This window comes from Cydia splendana, chromosome 12 (genome assembly GCF_910591565.1).
Source record: "Cydia splendana chromosome 12, ilCydSple1.2, whole genome shotgun sequence".
In the NCBI taxonomy this organism is placed as follows: Eukaryota; Metazoa; Arthropoda; class Insecta; order Lepidoptera; family Tortricidae; genus Cydia; species Cydia splendana.
In genome coordinates this window covers 10,627,415-10,648,389 of record NC_085971.1, presented here as the reverse complement: position 1 = coordinate 10,648,389, position 20,975 = coordinate 10,627,415, and the positions used below count along the sequence as shown (strand labels likewise).

Below are 20,975 nucleotides of genomic sequence, written 5' to 3'. Positions count from 1 at the left end.
TCTCGTTCCGATACTAGCTGTTTTACTCTACCTATCTAATAATTATTTTTACATTGAAGGACCTTGTTACCTAAGAACTTTATAAATATATACTAGGTATAAATGGGATAGATTGAGGATGTAATGTATACTTGGTCAAGCAGATCTTGTCAGTAGAAAAAGGCGGCAAATTTGAAAAATGTAGGCGCGAAGGGATATCGTCCCATAGAAAATTTGAATTTCGTGCCTTTTTTTACTGACAAGATTCGCTTGACCAGCTATATATTACGTATCTGTCTGTACATAGACTGATTTTGAAATCGTCACATTTCCTTTAAGGAACTAATACTAGAGTTAATTTCCAACATTTCAGTTTTTAAGAGAATATATTTTAACCATTGTTGTCTTATTTTCGGATTTGCTGTCGAAAAATGAAGGGTCAGTCAAAAGTAGTAGGTAGAACAAGAAATAAACTTTAGTATTAGCTCCTTAAAGCAGCGGTCGGCAACAAGCGGCCCGCGGGCCGCATGCGGCCCGCGAACCTCTCACTTGCGGCCCGCGAGCCTCCCTGGCTATTTTGTATGTAATATTGACAAATGACAATATCTGATAAAGTCATAAATATTAACAAAGTGCGGCCCGCGTCTACTTCGGTAACTAAGATTTGGCCCTTGGCTGCTAAACGGTTGCCGACCGCTGCCTTAAAGGAATGTGTCAATTTAAAAGGTATCTATACTATCTATTGTAGAAGAGAATTTTAAATAATGAAATTCTTCAAATGTTTTAATACCAAATACCATATTTTGGTACACAGATACATGTTTCATTGACATAAATCAAATGTGTTCATTAGGATTAATCTAACTATCACATTAGGAAAGCTACAAACTACTTTTGATCTTTATCATAGCAAGTCCATTATCATCAGAGGTCCCACCAAACACCACGGCACACAGCGCAGCATGTGGCAGACTGCTCCACATGGTTTGTATCCAGTTATCTATGTGCTCTATTTGTTTACTCTCATTTTCACTATCTATGTCTAGTTTCAAATGCGCCATAGAGAAGTTGTACTCCTTTACAGATTCTGCTAATGATGAAATCACTTCATCAATTCCATCAACAGTTTTCAGTTTAACCCTTTTTGGTTTAACTTTTTTAAATTGTGAACTTAAACTTTCTTTAGCTTGGGTCAGGTATGTGTGATAATCACCTGTTATGTTGTCACAGCCGACAACTAAAGAAGTTTTCTTTTGCTCTATCATATGGTTAAATATTGATAAAGCATATTCTTTTGCAATTGCCAATTTAAAATTCTCTTTGTATTTTTCTCTGTTGGTATGCACAGCATCTCCAAATTCTAAATCTTTACTAAGTTTAAGTTGTACTAGTTTGAGTGATGCCAGTGAGTCTTCTACAGAACAATGGCCATTCTTACCTGATTGGATATCTAGTTTCAAAAATTCTCTCGCTAATGCTTTGAGTTTAGGTTTGCGAGTTCTTTCTCCAGTAAAATTAAAGATTACACTAGTATCTATTATATATGGATGCATCATCCTCAAAGCATGTAAATCTAAGTTTAAGGATTGTCCTACTAATATTGCGTCTGCTGGCAACAATTCTCTGATATCCTTTTGGACATCTTCAAGCCGCTTGGTCACATTACTCAATAGGCTTTTCGTTATCCCAGAGTATCTTGTTAAATAGTCTGTAATATCATTATATGGCTTTACAAGGGAATCATATATCATATTGTGCTTTTCATCTACCAAGGACACTCGAGTCAGCTCAGAGCCTGCATTGGTAATGCACATTTCACAATCTAGACCGAACATAGGTGATTTATCTGTAACTGGCATATATTTATCTTTTGTCATGACATAATCTGAGTAAGCACTCTCCAGCTTGCCTTTTAAAGGAACTGGGTAAGATTCCTCTATCAGTTGCCATGCTGATAGCATTAATTGTGTTCTGGGGAATTTATCTTCTGAACTGATTTCAAGTGGCTCATTGACTTCCCCTGTTATGGGAAACACTGCCCTCATCATGATCATCAAGTCTTTTCTTGCTTCTAGAGCCAAGTTCATACTTCCATACTTTTGAATCAGAATTTCTTTTTCATTTTCTGACAGAGGAACTAATGCTAGTTCTTGCACCAGAGAGCCTCCATACACCGATGGTGTTAAGACTTCCACATAATCTTCAAAGATTTTTTTTGTTTTAGGGAATTTATCTTGTAGTTTATTCCAATGCTGTATAGAGATGCCCTCCAGAACGAGACATGTAGTTTGTTTGATATTATTGCATTTGTCAAGCACATACCACCGGGGTGGTTGCGCTAAGTTTAGATTCCCCAGCAATGAGTGCAGTAACACGTACTGTATATCAGTCAGGGTCAACGGGATTCTTTCGATACTAGGAGTAGACAAGGAAGAGGTCTCACCTGCAGTTTTTAGCCTAAACTTAGGCATATGCTTCGGACGGGCCCGTTTATTCTCATTTACGTCTACGGCGGAGTCACCGGTTCCATTTTGAGTTTCTTTTCTTAAAACATCTAGCTCTGAAAGGTTAGAAAAATAACTTTAGAACAATTACAAATTTCATAACATATTCAGACTAGCCTGTGATTACTTACGTTGGTTGTTAACGTTCCCTTTACGTCGTTTTTTAGGTGTTGGACAGTCTACCATTTTTTAAGAAATCAATGTAAATTGCCTTCAGAATATATTTTGCTGTACTTTATTTTATACTAATTCGTATCGTAAACACGCAGACCAAGAGACCACGACACGCGCTCAGGCTGTCAGTAGTGTCAGTGTCAACTGTCATGTCCTCATGTCAGCATACCACAGACTACATATAAGAGATGTTACACGGTCGAACCGAACAGCGACCTTGGTCGGCCCGAGCCTTGTTGATCGTGTGTAGTGGTCCGTTAAGGACGCAGCTATAAGTGAGAGCGAGAAAAATATATTTTGTACGGTACACCCGTCCAGGCTGACGCAACTAGGAACAAAAAAAGGTTTTGTATGGACTTCAGTGACCTAGCCATAGCCAAAAAAACAAAATAAAACGTCAGTGCTATTTATCTGTCAAGTCAACTGTCAGCCACATTGCTTTGTTGCTTGTCATGGCGGTTCGTAGGTTTTACTTACGTATTTCTTGCAATTTATTTTTTAAAAGCCTTCGTTATTTTCCAAAACAGTCAAACGTGATAAGAACATACAGTGAGTCAATAGATTTTGTTTAAATGCCACCGAAAACTAAGTTGTTTCAGTGCGAAATATGTGGCAATTGATACGCTCGCGAAAATCGCAAAAAAGGAAGTTTATGGCGAAATTTCCATTAAGCCCCCTCCAGACTATGCGCGTGAATCGCGGGCGAAGCCGCGAACGCAAGTGGAGTCGATTTTCGCAGACAGCGAAATCGACTCCACACTCGCATTCGCGGCTTCGCCCGCGATTCACGCGCATAGTTTGGAGGGGGCTTTACATGAAGACCGGTAAGTATTGCTTTAGATACTTTTAGCCTTATTTTGGTGTAGCAGGCTATAAACACATCAAAAATTAGATATTTCATATCCACTTTCATTATGAACTAGTGATGTACTACAAGTATCGATACGAAGTATCGATATCGACTGCAGCCTAATTTTTTATCAATGTAAATAAAATAAAATGAGTGAATTTCCTGGTATACAACATGACTATAATTATTTCTCCGAATATTTTTAGTGGAAAATTATTTATCATCTGTGCATTAATGGAATGGACATTATATTATATATTTTTGGAATCTAGTAATAGGGGATATTACTGCAATGTTCTGCCGCCAGAGTGCAGTACTACCGACTCCAGTAAATTCATAGACTAACTTATACATACTCTGCCTTTGACAAGTTTTCACAGACAATAAATTATTATGACATTGATGCATCAAGGTGGTTTGTTAACAAGGTCCTAAGTACTGGTAAACGCGAAAATCGAAATTTAGTTACCTGCCTTTTTATCGCTCGAATATGCAAGAGTGATAGAGAAGATAACGAACTTTCGGTTTTCTTGTTTTGCGGTAGACCCCCAGATTGTGACAGATAGTGGTAGTGGCTCTATCTACGCAGAGTTTTGCGTGATATTCTCTATTATTTAAGATTTTAACCTAAAATATAAGAAAAAGTATGTGTCTCTGTTTTAATTATTAAATGTTTTCAGATGCAGGCAGTGGCGCAAATAAGTTGTAAAGGAAGACTTAATTTTATTATTCAAGAATATTATATATAGAAAAAAAATCATTTAATCAGGTGAACACACATTTTCCTCTGTTACCTGTGGACCGTCGGACCGTCGGGATGTATTTTAAATTAATAGGGAATATTAGGCAAAGCTCTGCGTAGGTGGCACCTTTGCGGCACATACAGTAAACAAACCACATTGACACATGGCCTACCGCGAATCATGAAAATCGAAATTTCGTTATCTAATCTCTCTATCACTCTTGCATATTCGAGCGATAAAGAGGCAGATAACTAAATTTCGATTTTCGCGTTTACCGGTAGGCCCTTGTTAACAAACCGCCTTGATGCATCAATGTCATATTTTATTGTCTGTGAAAACTTGTCAAAAAACAGTTTAAGGCACAGTATGTATAAGTTAGTCTATGAATTTACTGAGTCGGTAGTGCTGCACTCTGGCGGCAGAACATTGCAGTAATATCCCCTATTATATTAAATAATTTAAAAAAATCATTTTACATATTTTTATTTTAACAAATAAAAATCGTGTTCACATTTACGTCCAACCATGTATTAGGCCAAGCGCGCACCACGATTTTAATTTTTGCGACACGATTTTAGAATCGCGCTGTAATATATTGCAGAAAATCCACTGCGCGCACTGCGATGAAAAAGTCGACGATTTGTTCATTCTCAACATGGATTTCGTACCAGTCGCTTGTCGTGAAACGTGTCTTCTTATAGACACAAAGGTGATCTCCTTCTATTTCCATAATTAAACGGTCAACATCAAGCGTCTCATTTTGTGGTTCCATTGGAGAAGCAGGTTCCGATATGTTGACGCTTGGAGAGCCAAATGCCGACTGAGGTCCGGGGTGCGATTTTATAATCGCAGTGCGCGCGGGGCCATACAGCTCCGTATGCTACAATTCACTTTGCGACAATCGCGTCGCGAGCAGTCGCGGAAAAATGTGACAAATCACAATTTTAAAATCGCTGCGATTTTTTTGTCGCATATGCGCGCACTGCCATATAAACACATACGTTACATTTCTGCGACTAAATTATCGCGCGACAAAAAGTCGTGGTGCGCGCTTGGCCTAAGTCCACTAAAAGTCCACACTATATATAACATACGACTTAAATGTGGACTCGATTCTAACGTGATTTCTAGTACGAAATTTGTTGACAGGGGTCCATGTTTTAACCCTCCCCAATTTATCGATATCGATAAAATACGAAAGCGTGTGGCATACTACCATAGATATAATAATATACAGAGATACCTTCCAAGCGAGCTGTCAGTGGGACCACTTTTGTTTAGTGTACGATTAACAATGTGGCCCACCTTGCTGTAGCCATGTCGATAAAGTCATATCGATAAACTATCGACATTTCTTGCAATTTTAATTTTACTTCAAAGGTTTAACGATACCTAAAATGAACAAAAACGCTTTTATTCTTTATTGTGGTTATCAGATCACAATTTTGTCGTCACGCCCCAGCAGGGAACCAGAGGAAAGTTCAGATATTTAATTAAAATACATAAATACCTAATAAAATAGGTGTTCCGCACTAATTGAATTATTATATTATAATATATTCATTATCCATTAGCATTGCAATTATGTTTATGTTTAACGAAGATATTGAAGCTTCAATTAATCGCTATTGCGTTCCGCTGTGTAGCGTTTATCGATATATAACATGATTAAAATCGACTTTTCACATCCCTAAAAGAACACACTTACATTTTTACGCACACATACACAACCTGTGTCTACCTAAAAAGGGGACACCTGGATTTGAAGTCCATCTTGTCAACAGTATGGTTGTCCTTTTTTGACAAACGGCATTTTTAAAAGAGCAAGGAGAGAGAAATGATCTATTTGCTGCGCCGTCAAAGAGAACAGACAGCGTTGGGGCCTTGCATACTACACTATTTAAGTCTGTTATGTTGGTACTATTGTTCTTTGACAGTTCTTTGTCATACATGTTGGTAATGATTGGAACACCAAACATACACACAGACTAATCAAATCGCTAGTATGGAAGTCCCGTCTCTTAAAACGTAGTGATTATATTCTCTTTGCACCCGTCTGCCAGCAGCTAGATTTAGACGTGATTTAAACGAAACAAGAACTTGTATGCGATGTTTTTGCGGTACATACGAGTATTTAATTTTGGTCGCTCGACTGACTTCATTGTACTCTGTATTAGGCTAGGCAAGCACGAGCAACTTTGTCTCCGCAACTTTTTTTTCTCTGTCGCACTTTCGTACTACCCATAGACTTGATGTGAGAAAAAAAAACACAACGGGTTGCACTCCGGGAGTGCCGACAGAAGTGAAAACTCAATGACTAGTCCAAAATGTCTGCAGCACTATGTATAATTGACCCATCCTCCTTTCTATTGAAAAACTTTAGTTCCGAAATTGCTGGTCAGTGAGCTTGATTAAAATTCGAAATTCAAATTTGTAGCGTTAATTGTTTAAAATTCGAATAATAATTGTAAAGTTACCCTGCAGACCTCGTATCTAAATATATTTGGTCGTGATATTTTGAGTTTTATTCACCAGTACTAGAGTTCACTTTTATTAGCGATTTCATCAAGATGTAGCTTTATTGAATTATATTTGAGTGATATAAAGTTAGAATTAGACTAGACATAAAAATTCAAAATCGCTCTCCTTGATTCGACTGGCAAATCATATTACTTTTTGGCAACCGGGTTTTTTAACCTAATTAGACCCCGCTGAATCCGAATTTGCCGGTTGCTCGATCGAAGTCTTGACCGGAAGTAAGATATTTGACATTAAAGGTCCCTTTTGTTTAGTTTTTCGTAAATAACTCTTAAACGGTGGCGCATAACAAAAAATGTTCTATTACATATGTAATCTGCATAAAATTGCCTACAAGAAAGATTCAGTACAATTTATCGCTAGGATCAATATTCAAAGAGATATTAACGCGGGAAATTTAATTATAATCACTTCTAAGGTCCCTTTTTTTAGTTTTTCGTAAATAACTCATGAACGGTGGCCAATATCAAAAAATGTTATTAAACGATAATAATCGACACAAAATTTTGAACAAAAAAGATTCAGTACACTTTTCGCAGGGATCAATATTTAAAAAAGATAATAAAGAGGGAAAGTTCTAGTATAATCATAGACTTATAATATATAGAGACGGTGTCTCAGCGAGCTGTCACTGTTGCCACTTTTGTTTAGTGTACGATTAACAATGAGGCCCACCTTGCTGTAGCCATGTCGATAAAGTCATATCGATAAACTATCGACATTTCTTGCAATTTTAATTTTACTTCAAAGGCTTAACGATACTTAAAATGACCAAAAACGCTTTTATTCTTTATTGTGGTTATCAGATCACAATTTTATAGTCACGCCCCAGCAGGGAACCAAGGGAAAGTTCAGATATTTAATTAAAATACATAAATACCTCCTAAAATAGGTGTTCCGCAATAATTGAATTATATGATTATATTATAATATATTCATTATCCATTAGCATTTCAATTATGTTTATGTTTAACGAAGATATTGAAGCTTCAATTAATCGCTATTTCGTTCCGCTGTGTAGTGTTTATCGATATATAACATGATTAAAATCGACTTTTAACATCCCTAAAAGAGCACACATATACGCTTTTACGCACACATACACAGCCTGGGCGCATCAAGAAAGGCAACACTTGATTTGAAGTCCACCTTGTCAACAGTATGGTTGTCCTTTTTTGACAAACGGCATTTTTAAAAGAGCGAGGAGAGAGAAATGATACTAGTTGCTGCGCCGTGAAAGAGAACAGAAAACGTTGGGCCCTTGAGTATAATAAATTCTAAGTTTCCTTGTTTTTATTTATTCGTTAATAATTTGAAAAGTATGACTCATAGCAAAAAAAAAATCTTATAAATTAATAATAAACATAAAATTTCCTACAAGAAACATGTAGGACACTTTTAGCTAGGATCAATATTTAAAAAGACAAAGCAGCGGGTAAGTTATAAATAATCGATTTTAAAGTCCCGTTTTAGTTTTTTGTAAATAACTCGTAAACGGTGTCCCATAGCAAAATAGGTTTTTAAGAATAAATTATCTACATAAAATTTCCTCCAAAAAATATCTGGAACACTTTGCTGCTTTATCTTTTTAAATATTGATCCTAGCGAAAAGTGTTCTACATGTTTCTTGTAGGAAATTTTATGTTTATTGTTTATGTATAAGATTTTGTTTGCTCATAGTCATACTTTTCAAATTATTCACGAATAAATAAAAACAAGGAAACTTAGAATGTATTATTTATAACATACCCGCTGCTTTGTCTTTTTAAATATTGATCCTAGCGAAAAGTGTCCTACATGTTTCTTGTAGGAAATTTTATGTTTATTATTTATTTATAAGATTTTTTTTTGCTATGAGTCATACTTTTCAAATTATTAACGAATAAATAAAAACAAGGAAACTTAGAATTTATTATACTAGAACTTTCCCTTTTTATTATCTTTTTAAATATTGATCCCTGCTAAAAGTGTACTGAATCTTTTTTGTTCAAAATTTTGTGTAGATTATTATCGTTTAACAACATTTTTTGATATTGGCCACCGTTTATGAGTTATTTACGAAAAACTAAAAAAAGGGACCTTAGAAGTGATTATTATTAAATTTCCCGCGTTAATATCTCTTTGAATATTGATCCTAGCGAAAAATTGTACTGAATCTTTCTTGAAGGCAATTTTATGCAGATTACTTATGTAATAGAACATGTTTTGCTATGCGCCACCGCTTAAGAGTTATTTACGAAAAACTAAAAAAAGGGACCTTTAATGTCAAATATCTCACTTCCGGTCAAGATTTCGATCAAGCAACCGGATTCGGATTCAGCGGGGTCTAATTAGGTTAAAAAACCCGGTTGCCAAAAAGTAATATGATTTGCCAATCGAAATCGATTTTATGAAAAATAAAACCAGTCTAAATGTAACTGTGAGATCCTCGTATTTCAACCCGTACAAGATTAGAACCTTTTTCATGTAATGTCATTGAGTTTTTCTTTATTGATTTAAATGCCATCTAAATGAGTGGCCATCTAAACGTTACGCTGTCTCGAGTTTATCATTTTTTCCCCACCTCAAAAAGTGCCCAGCGCCGCTAAAGAAGTTTTCACTTCAAAAAAAGTTGCGGAGACAAAGTTGCTCGAGCGCGCCTTCACTTAAATGAGCTTTACGGACCAAGACCTTGCTATACGTTCAAGACGTTGTCTGCCACCTAACTACACGGTCGTAAACTACGTTTGCAGTGCTTGGCAGCCTTATTGCTATTGTTTATTGTGGTGTTGTGGGCCTTTGAGTGTCGCATCGACCAGCATTGATATATTGTGACGGCCCTTTAAAGTTCATTACTAATGCCCGTTGCATCCAGAAAGTTTCAGATTCTTTGGGCCGTAATATTCACACACGTTTTGTGTCTCCTAAAGCTATTATTTCCAAAAATATTCACTTTATCAAATTAATGTTAGGTAGTAGTTAGATAGGTATTTTAAAATAAATAGGGGTCTTAGAAAAACATTTTTTGATTAAGTGAATGTTTTCGGAAATAATCGCTTTGAAAGAATCAAAATGTACGTAATTTTTTTTTTACCGTTTTAACCCTACAGTGTGGGGTGTCGTTGGATAGGTCTTTAAAAATAAATAGGGGTCTGCAAACAATATTTTTTGATAAAGTTAACCGTTTTGGAAATAATAATTTAGAAAGAACAAAATACGGGTATTCCTTCTAACTTTTGAACCATTGATCCAAAAAATATGAAAAAAACATAAAAATAGTGCTTAAAAAACTCATTCAAACAAAATTAAAACAAACTTGATAGGTTAAGCCGTTTATGAGTTATCGGTAAAAGTCTTCCCTTCTTATTTTACTTAAAAGCCTGGCAACCCTTATTTGTGACCGGATTTTCGCAGGCAACCCTATGCCACTGTATTCGCAATAAAATTACCAACATTTTGATGTATAATTCAAGCGTCAGACAGATGAGTGCAATTATCGATAAAAACGCACCTGTTTAAACATTGCAACCACATAATAGTGACCGGAAAAAGATAGGCAACCTAGTTGATTTATGTTGTACAAGTTCTATACTTTCCATTGGAACTTATTTCGTTTGTCAGACAAATCGGTGAAATTTGAAGAAAAATTTTTTTTTTCAAAAATTTATTAAAAATAGCCTTGACCGGATTTCTTTAGGCAACCCTATTTTTTTATGCTCAGGAACATATTTTCTTTCATATTTTCATAGTTTCATCCGTCAGACAGATTGGTGAAGGTCGACCATAGAAACGGGATCGTGGGATCTTAGACCATCAGAATTCTGGTCACCGCGCAGGTTTTGCGCCTTTTGAGTCCTAAAAGTTCCTTAGCAGTTTTGCTGTTGAACCCTTTGATCAGAGCTTTCGAGTGTTCTTGTCCTTTAACGAACTTCCACCAATCGATTGCTCTCGTTTTTTTTCTAAGTTGCTGAGCAGAGAATATGCATCCCGTTTTGTGATTCCACAGAACGGTTCTGTGCCGACCAGGCGTGTGTCTGCGCCCTTTCTAGCAAGTTCGTCCGCTTCTTCGTTTCCGTTAATGTCGGAGTGCCCTGGTACCCATCTAAGTGTGACTTTGTTGGAGTTAGCCAGTGCATTTAGGTTTGTTTTACAGTTCTGGACTAGTTTTGAGTTTGACTCAAGGGATTCTAGTGCCAGCAGAGCAGCCTGGCTGTCTGAGTTGATGTAGATATGCTGGTGTCTTAGGTTTCTATCCAGGTTGATCTCCGCACATTTGTTGATGGCGAAGACTTCTGCCTGGAAGTTTGAGGCCTGTGTGCCCATGCTGACGCTATCTCTGAGCTTAGGTCTCTCACCATAGATCCCACATCCTACCATCATTGCCTTTCTTTGAACTATCTGTATACCAGATGTGGCTTCCCTCTTCAACGTACATTTGGTTGTTGATCCATTTGTCTCTAGGAGGTATTTCTACTGTGTACAGTTTGGTGAGACGACATTCGGTGTGCGTGTCATCAGTGGGCATGCTAAGGGCCTTTAGATTGGTTAATGCCTGAGAGCGCCATTTTGGCCTGTTTAGCGTGCATATTCTGTAGACGCACTGCTTGGCCTCCTTTTGCACCTGCAAGTGGAGTGGTATGATGTCCAGCAGTGCATCTAGGGCCGATCCCGGTGTCGAGGAGAAGGCGCCTGTTACTGTTAAACAAGCCGTGCGTTGCAGGGCCTTATTGCTAACAAAGCTTGCTATTTTCCAGGTATGTCCAATGCCGGTGGCCCGGATAAGGAGTATGCTTCTTTGAATCATAATGTACCAGATAGAAAACATTACAACTCAACTGTAGAGTCCACTTTTATACCATTTGAATACTAAAGAGATTAAAAAAAAAAAAACATTGATGTAGATGTAATCCTTGAACTTTATTTTGTACTAACTTCACGTAACTCAAAGATATCTAATTACAAGTACTCGTAGATATAATATTACTATATATGGTAAGTCGCGTCGAAGACGCCGTATTTAGTTTAGACTTTAGACCAGTTGGATCTCGATTACTGAATTTATGAATGTGCTAATACATTTGTTTACATGGTATTTCATTTTTGCAGGTAAATTTTATTTCATAGGGATAAAAATAATTAACTTTCTTGAAGCCAATGCTTCGAAAAATAGTATACTTAGTATTGTTTATTTCGAGCCAGGTATCGTCCTTTCAATGAATGCCCGCATGTCTTTAAGTTCGGCCTCTGATGACGAGTGTGTCAGTCCCTGATATGTTGTGAACTCGATATTCTTCATGAAGGTCTTGAGGAAGGAGGCGGTCATTTGACCCCACTTGAAGGGGACTACTGGGTCGCAGTCTCCGTGGGCTTGAAATATCTGAAATAAGAATGTAAGCATTCAACGCTCGGCTATACAAGTACCTGGCGCGGGTTAATGACGCTCCAATACTAATGCAGTGTTACCGACGTAAGCGCCGACCGCCATAAGGGTGGTATTCCATCTGTCCAATATCTTGGTCTAATGTGTATTTGCGTCTCACATTTTGCTTAATGAGAGGCAACGCACATTGGACAAAGAAATTGGACAGATGGAATACCACCCTAAGGCCCATAAGGTACCATTACCCATGGAATCAGTGGCGGATTTGCCCTAAGGCCAAGTAGGCCCGGGCCTAGGGCGGCAAGATATTAGGGGCAGCAAATTGTGACTAAAAATTCAATGATGACAACAAGAAATGTGTAGTCAATATCATGGGTGCTGAGAAAGGAACGGCTACAGGGCCTGGGGCCTAGGGCGGCAAAGACTGCAAATCCGCCACTGCATGGAACGTCACAAACTTAAAGATCTTCCAAACATAAGAGGATCGCGTTTTTGATAGTCCTGTATACAATATTTCCTTTTCATCTAATTATGTTTTTACAAACTCTTTCCTGAGAAGTGATTCTATATGGGATGTCAGCATTTGTCCAAAGGCTAAGGTCACGTTGTATAGGTACACAAAGTAAGCCATTTTACATAATTAATAATTCAATACGCCAGGTCTTAGGTCTTGGTTGACTGCACTAACTTGGCCTTGGAGGCAAGTGCATTTGAATGCGTACAATAGAATTTCAATAAGTACACACGCCTGCGCTCACCCCACCACCCTTAGGGCGATACTCGTTTGAACGCCTTGCAGTCTTGAAGGATTAAGACAAATTTTCCTTAACAGGAACACCGCGAGCGCCGGCGATTGTACGTAAAGTAAGTAACGCTAAGAACGAAGAATTTCGTATATTGACCGAACTGTTCCTATCTCTATCGCACGCGCATAATTATATTGATGTCACGCTGGCACAGTGGCTTTGACCGCCGGCATCATCGCTTCGGCGGGACATCAATATAATTATACGCGCGCGATAGATAGAAACAAGCGTGTTAATGTACGAAATTTTTCGTGCTTAACGTCCTTAATTTAGTATAATAACTGTAGCGGACCATCAAAACTAACATTTAATGTAGTGAATATGACGGCGAGGTCCTTAAATAAGTTTATTTTTTTTTCTTTAGTATAATGTTGGTCAGACAGTCGTTTGAAAGGGTGTATTACTTGTGATTATTGGCAGCAGGGCATTGTCGAATGTAGTAAGAAAAAGTTGCGTTTAGGGTGGTATTCCACCTGTTCAATGTGTATTTTGTCACACAATTTGCTTAATGAAAGAGTGAGACGCAATGACATTGTACCAAGATATTGGACAGATTTAATACCACCGCTCATTATCATCAAATAAATAACAGATTAGCACCACAACGTCGCTCGGCGTTCATACCGTTCATTCGTTGTTATCGCGCGGCTATATAGTGAGTGGAATATGCGTCAATGGGAAAGGCTGGTAAAAAGAGTAGATGGTGCTATCTACTGTGGTAGAGTCGGACCAAGCTAACTCTGCACTGACTTTTCAATAAAAAACTGTAAAAGTTTTGTCATAATGTCAAATTTGTACTTATAAAATTTTGACGTTTAAAATAACGCCTCCACACTGTGCTATCAAACACGGTGCTGAGTTCAGACGGACTCTACAGCCTTTTATATGGAATTTGAAAGCCGGTCAAAGCCAATTGTAGATGGCGCTTTCGACTATGATACCTACATTTTTAGTATGGAATTGGTAATGCCATAGACATCAAATTAACAATTGCCTTCTCAAATTTCTTTTACTTCCTGTATGCTGAGCTTGAATGATTAATTGCTCCGAGATCTTAAGGGTGCAATATGATATGATATTGATTCGGGCTTGTAAAAAGCAATAAAATAGTTTATTATAAGGTTAACTTTGTCTTTGGCACTTTCCTAATTGTATCCTTAAGTTTCCCTAAACCCAAGACCGTGAACCAAGAACGTTTTTTGATTTGGGTAGCTTTTATAAAAGGTCTGTAAAAAGTAGGGAGACAGTCTTTCTTTCGGGCATACTCGGCTCCGTTCGGCTCAGCATTGCTCCGAGCAATTATTAGGATTGGCGCAACTTGACGTCCCTTTGCGTGTACGACCACACCAAAGGGATAGTGCCATAAATCAGAAAGGGACAGCATAATTCATTCCTGAATCGATGTCAAATTTCGGTTTTGTAGGAAGTGTCCTTTCTGTTACTGTAGTAGGTACTATTATTTATTCTGAGCCTGTGTCTCTTTCTAACAAATGATGTTGAAAAGAGAAGGAAACATTAATTACCGGGCTTACCGGCTTTTATAAAATTCGATCATGGACCTTCCTAATCAGAGGATAACTTAGTCATTATCGAGTGAAATTTGGTTTTAATATAGTGTCTTTGACCAGTAAGCCTAGCACATGATTGGCGCGACAGTATCTCGCGGCGAGACAAACTAGTAGACTACCCGTCTTTTTCTATGTTAATAAAAGAGGGATGGGTAATCTATGTCGCCGCGAGATACTATCGCGCTAATCATGTGCTAGCCCGGCAGGGGTAACTGGCTTGTGGCGGCCAAGCGTTCATAGCGACGTCGCTTTTTGTTATCATACGACTACCGTAGGCTCAAAGGGCTTAACGGACAAAACGCGATTTTTCAGGAGAGCCAAAAAACAGTTTGGTTTTGAGAAAAAAAATCATAACTTTTTTGTTTGTTTGAATAAACTGATGCCTGTATGTGGCTTAATCTTAACTTTTTGAGCTCTTTTAAACTGATTGCTTGAACTTATAATACAATGCTTATTTACGAAAATAGCATGTCCGTTACGCCAAAAAACACGACTGTTTTTAAGAAGGGCGTCCCTTACGCCTCTTTTTTATGGTTTATCTTATTAGAAAAAGGGCGTAATGTACAAAAAAATATTGTTTTAGTACCATTTGGCGTAAATCTAACAATTTTGTTGCAATATTGGCAACTTGCATTTAAGGAACACTATACTTCTAAGTACTATAATTTACAATTATCTTTTTCAAAAGCTTATAGAGATGTATTGTATTCACTGTTAAGTTTTTTCCCCATTTTTGTTACTTTTGGATACTTAAACTTGGAAAAGGTTGTTTTTTTAGCCAACCAATATTTTTCTTTTTTTTTATATTACTTGAACAGAATCACTGCTGTCCTACCATCTTTATCTATTTATGTATATCAAAACAATTTATAACAATGACTTTTACTATAGAAAATATGTGTGCGTTATTTCTGTTTGTAATCTTAATTTGATCATAAATTTTACTTTTACACACTATAATACTATTAGGTATAATAGTAGTTTTGACATTTTGTATGTCTGTTGAGTAAAACTTAATGAATATGCGATTATTTATGACATAACATCAGAGTAGGTAGCAAAAAAGTCATATGGCCAGGCCTACGTACTTCTATGGATTTAAATCAAAAAGTTTTAGACAATAATTTTCATAAGGTTAATCCTATAAATTAGGGTTTAATTTAAACAAAAAAATTTATTAAACTTTAAATTTTAAAATTGGAAAAAAAAAAAAAAAAAAAAAAAAAAAAAGTATTAATATTACATCTAATCATAATTGCAAATGGCGCATACAAAACTAAAAGTTATCAGTCTAACTTTAATTAATCGCCATAATTATCATTTGAATATAGTCATGTTTTATTATTTTCATACGTAATTCTGATAGTTTAGTTTAAATTGACAAATTTTAGTAACCCTATAAATAAATCATTAACGAGCACATATGCAGGTATGCAAGTACATACTCAATAAAAAACTTGACAAGGAAAGTACTAGGTCATCCCACTTAAATACAAAAAAGCAACAATTTATAAACTCGAAATTGTACATAGTATGTTGGCGTATCTCTTACATTGAATTCTCTAACATTCGTATAAATATCCACTAGTTGTGGGCGTAACGTACATTTAGCACTCAAAAACCTGCTGCAAATAGGCGTAACTGACGAAAAATTTGCACAGATTTAATAAAATTTCCAATGCAAAGTTGGGAGTTACGCCAAAATGACTCACAACATTTTTTTGAATTGGCAGATACGGCAAAATGCGTTGGAAAATTGTGTTCAAGCATTAATTTTTATAGATTTTACCGACCATTTTTTTTAAAGTTATCGAGACGTTAAATATACCATTCGATAGAGAAAAAAAATACTGAGTATAACTGCATTCATAACTCATTTTCGCCATTTTGTCCTTTACGCCCTTTGAGCCTACGGTAGTCGATATGTCGCAGGGAAATGATCAAAACAGAGATTTGAACAAATCTCTAAGGGATATGATCAAATCACGCAGGATGTTAAAATGGCGAATCCATATCATCATTTCTCTAGAAAAATTCAGTCATTTGATCAAATCACTGACTGTGTTTAGTGGAAAGACAAAATCGGCCAATAAACACGAAACGCTTTTTCATTTCACTAGATTAATTATATAATAATTTTTCTAGGGAAATGATGATATGGATTCGCCATTTTAACATCCTGCGTGATTTGATCATATCCCTTAGAGATTTGTTCAAATCTCTGTTTTGATCATTTCCCTGCGACAGATATATTATGGGTACGAACTTCACTGGCAAATATTGGACTTTTTCCTTTATGGCTGGGCCTCAGGAGGATAGTCGATTTTCAGCACAACTAAGTGTTAGACTTTACTTATCTGTTGTAGTTGCAGGTGTCCAGAGGCTGTGGTGACATTCAAACAAAAATATGAACATGCTAATTAGATATCAATAAATGCATTACAGCAGTTTAAAATTATGAACAATGCTCATTGCTCAACAAGTGGCATGTTTTTCTTTTCTTATTGTATGGATGCTGTAATAATTAACAAGAAATGACCTTCAAAGCGACACAAGGTAAATTTTTTCAAACAGTAATAGCAAAATCTGATTATTGTGAGATCATCGCATCCCTAACGCATTTATAGTGTTGCATTTTTTGCCTAAGAACCAGCTTGCCCTATGTTTTTTAAATTTACCCCCTTTTCATAAAATAAAACTTACTAATAACTGATTTCGGTAAATTATGTTTTATCCCTTTCTTACAAATACATAAGTCAAAATGACAGATAAAGACAAACAATTATTAGTTTATTGAGGCTTGTAGCGCGTTTAAGAATAAGGGGGCCAGTATTTACTTTAAATGTCACTATCATGTCACCTGGCCTAATACAATGCATATTGCATATTTAGCTATCAACAGTTAAAACTGTGAGATTCAATAAGAAATATTTATTACTTGAAAATCGAAATAACAAAATCAAAACATAAAACTAATTAAAAAACAAACTTAATCCTAAATCATTTTAATTATGAAATTGCCGTAATTAACTACTAAACACCTAAAAATTAATTACTTAATTTAAATGCTATACAGAGATTTCTATATTATTTATTAATTAGATATAGTAGGAGACTATGTCAATTATACTAAGATTTTTTTATTTATTAAATTGATATGATGTATGTGCGCACAGACCTAGACTAGCTAGTTGTCCAGAGTAAAACACACAATATATTATATTTTCAGCCAGAAACTGTTTTACTATGAATCTCTGGCTAGTCTCGAACTAAGATAATAAAAAAATCATACCGGTAAGTCCAAAGGAGCCTTGACCGCGTCAGGGAAGTGAGCATGCCTCGGAAGCCAGCAAGACAGGGAGATCACTCCGGCCAGCGGTTGAGGGTAAGTCAGGGCGGAATGTAAAGCTAAAGCTCCACCTTGGGAGAATCCCCCGACTAGCACCCGGTTTGCAGGAATGCCAGCCTGCAAAAAATAGCATTTATTATTAAAGTGTGTCTACTCAAAAATAATAATTGAAGTTTAGGTTTAGGCAGTTCATGTTAAATACATTAACATGTAATTATTTAGTTATCTTTGTACCAGCATTATAAACATTTCATTGGAGTACGCATGTAAGAATTTTCAGGATTAATTGTTTGATTCCATACTTTTTTTAGCACACACAAAAGCACTTTTAACAAGTAAATAAATTTATTATACTATAAAAAAAATTGGGTTAAAAAAACAATGACTTTCTATTGGACTTACTTTAATCTCATCCGAGATCAAACCATGAATTAGGCCTGTAGCCCTCATGATTCCTTCTTCATCTTCAGGGGCAGTTGCGTCCAGCGTCCGCAGGTCGAACCACGACGGCATCCGGAACCCAGCGTTCAGCGTCACTGGGATCGTGGCCGCTGTCGGGCAAATTACTTTTACGTGAGGCCCCCTTATTGCGGCGATCGTGCTCGCCCATCCGTGGCTAAAAAGTACTTTCCAATTACCTCTTTTTATTCACGCAACTTGATCTACGGTATAATATCAAATCATTATACAATACTAACCCAGTATCACCAAGTCCGTGTAAAAAAATAAGCTGAAACATAACACACCATAAAAACAGGACTTTAATCTCGCTAATTTTATCTCATCTCACTTAAGTAGTATTTCATGGGACTTACGGATGCTGTCTGTTTTGCAGTCGCTGCAATAATCACAGGATTCGGTTCCATTTCGTAATGAAATTATCGAATTTGTGATAATCAATACAGTTTTCCGCTACTGCAAGTACTTCAGACTAGACTAGCTAGACACAGCGGACCAGCGGCGGTGCGCTGTGAACTCTGTCGACTCTGTCTGAACGAAGCTACTTACTGCCACAGAACAGATAAAGGAACTGTCAGTTTTGACATTCATTTGTAGTCCACACTCCACAGCTCGTGCGTATGAGGCCTAAGGCTAACCTCCCGAATAGGCCTGTTGCAAGTAACAAAGAATCATGGAAATAATGGTTTCAAAGAAACATATATGTTAATATGATTCTAAAAAATGGCCCAATCTCAGTATAAACTGAAGGATTATTAAGATATTCAATAAAATAAAAGTGCAATATTCTCCAATCGGCCATTATTACTGAAACGCCAATCAGAAGCGTTCCAAACAGTGACGTCATCAATCCATAACATATTTCTTAGAGCAACATAGACAACCTCATTGACCGAAATCTATATATACGTCCTCACCAAAGAGTTCGAAAGGTGCAAAAAAAATATTATTTCGCCACTAAACATTTATTACGTACAATAAATATTATTACACGATATAAAATAGATGTGACGTCCCACGGTCAAAGGTACCTTATGGCGGGTATGGAGTTATGCATACCCCAGTAATCTACAATAAATAACCTATCGATAACACAAAAGATCAACCTTCTAGGTTGCGTAGTTACAGAGATATGATTTTTTGAAAATAATGTTGTGAAATGAGCAACTTTACGATAGAGAAGTTTTAAGTTTAGCCGCCTAAAAAACTATGTTCCTGAAGTAAGTTACATAGTTGACTACAAATAATAATGCCTGATATATCTGAGATTAAAAAAATATTGCGACTTGTTCTGTAATGCAAATAGAAACTTTTGATATCGACTGATTTATGTGTATACTAACCAATCTCTTGAAAATAAAGTTTTATTTCATTTTCACGATTGATTGCAATGAGCTCTCAAGATTTAAATTTTATCTATTAGAAAACGACACTGACAGACAGTTTAAGCAAAAAACAATACCGATTTAGAGGTGAAAATGTATTTTCTGACTTTTTCATATAAAATCACAAAATTGAATATTTTTACTTTTAATGTGACACACAATCAATTTTTCTGAGCACATATGAAAGAAATTCTGTCATTCAAATGAAATAAATCCTAAAACCCCAACTAAATACTATATTTAACCCCTTATGCCACTTTAAACTTACATAACAATAACAGTATTTGCTCCATACATTTACGAAAAGGTACCTTATGGAAATAAATCTAATAATACATCACTACAAAATATCAATCATATTATAGTTTATCTTTTATGAATAGAAAATATTAATTTACATTAAACTGCCCCCAATTTAATTAGTTCTTCGTCATAATAATCTTAAAAAAGACCAATAATTTGTATGTAATGAAAAGGTACCTTGTGGTCAAGTTACATGATGAGGCATGATGATGATGGAACAGTTAGGATAAACTAATAATATTTTGGGGTTAAGATGGTATAAATCGTCTATTTCTTATCAATAATATATTTCGGTTGCTATTGAAGATAAGCGGCATTGAGGTTCAATGACCTCAGATATTCCATAAGGTAATGCGTCGGGTATTGGCATTTTTCAGCAAACCAATGGCTGATTTACTGCATGCGACCAAACCAAATGAAGATTATTCTAGTCAAGAAAGACTTGACGAGAGTAACTTTGGTATAATAGCAGTCTACTTGGATTTGTGATGTCGGTCTATGTACGGTTATAATATTTGCGAGGCGCCCCAACCAGAACTGAAATTATCAAATTAGTTTTGCAGAATGCTAATACAGTTCTCTACCAAACTTCTTTTCCCGTATTGACTAGTTTTTTTGGGAATTTTCAATCTTTTTTCCATAAGGTACCTTTTCTACTAAACTCTGAGACGACATTACTAGGCTTATAACTAACTTATAACAAAAATAAAAACAGGTAAACAAACGTTACGCATTAAGGTTTCAGATCACACAATAAAAAAAAATTGAGCATTTTTTCACCTCTTTACAAAACATTTAATATCTCCGAAACTAGAAACCCTCATAAGGTACCTTTTCCCGTGGAACGTCACAGATATCTATTTGTTATTATTTAAATAAAATGCTAAATAATACGATATTTCAACAACAAACTTTTTTATTTATTTGGCTGAATGGAACTATCATTGCCATGTTGGCT

At 36.1% G+C, this 20,975-nt stretch overlaps 2 protein-coding genes across 2 annotated transcripts; both read right to left on the bottom strand.

Annotated features, from left to right (window-relative positions):
• Positions 1-751: 751 nt before the first annotated feature.
• LOC134795459 (RNA exonuclease 5) lies at positions 752-2,784 on the bottom strand. Its single transcript, XM_063767305.1, has 2 exons — positions 2,615-2,784; positions 752-2,539 (listed from the first exon to the last, which is right to left on the bottom strand). The coding sequence occupies exons 1-2, from the start codon at positions 2,667-2,669 to the stop codon at positions 861-863; spliced, it is 1,734 nt and encodes a 577-aa protein (XP_063623375.1). The 5' UTR covers positions 2,670-2,784; the 3' UTR covers positions 752-860.
• An 8,881-nt stretch (positions 2,785-11,665) lies between these two features.
• Positions 11,666-18,864, bottom strand: LOC134795458 (acyl-protein thioesterase 1). The gene is made up of 5 exons (XM_063767304.1): positions 18,686-18,864; positions 18,569-18,600; positions 18,273-18,486; positions 17,814-17,987; positions 11,666-12,144 (listed from the first exon to the last, which is right to left on the bottom strand). Exons 1-5 carry the CDS (start codon positions 18,734-18,736, stop codon positions 11,953-11,955), a joined length of 663 nt encoding a protein of 220 aa, XP_063623374.1. The 5' UTR covers positions 18,737-18,864; the 3' UTR covers positions 11,666-11,952.
• Positions 18,865-20,975: the final 2,111 nt, after the last annotated feature.

What these genes read in the sequence shown, in the direction of transcription:
- LOC134795458 (XM_063767304.1), bottom strand. Translation starts at nt 18,736, where the DNA reads ATGGAACCGAATCCTGTGATTATTGCAGCGACTGCAAAACAGACAGCA. An exon ending in CACGGACTTGGTGATACTGG is followed by an intron (nt 18,487 to 18,568) that starts GTTAGTATTGTA and finishes AGTACTTTTTAG; the next exon opens with CCACGGATGGGCGAGCACGA. An exon ending in AGGCTCCTTTGGACTTACCG is followed by an intron (nt 12,145 to 17,813) that starts GTATGATTTTTT and finishes TTCTTATTTCAG; the next exon opens with ATATTTCAAGCCCACGGAGA.
- LOC134795459 (XM_063767305.1), bottom strand. Translation starts at nt 2,669, where the DNA reads ATGGTAGACTGTCCAACACCTAAAAAACGACGTAAAGGGAACGTTAAC. An exon ending in AGGGAACGTTAACAACCAAC is followed by an intron (nt 2,540 to 2,614) that starts GTAAGTAATCAC and finishes CTAACCTTTCAG; the next exon opens with AGCTAGATGTTTTAAGAAAA.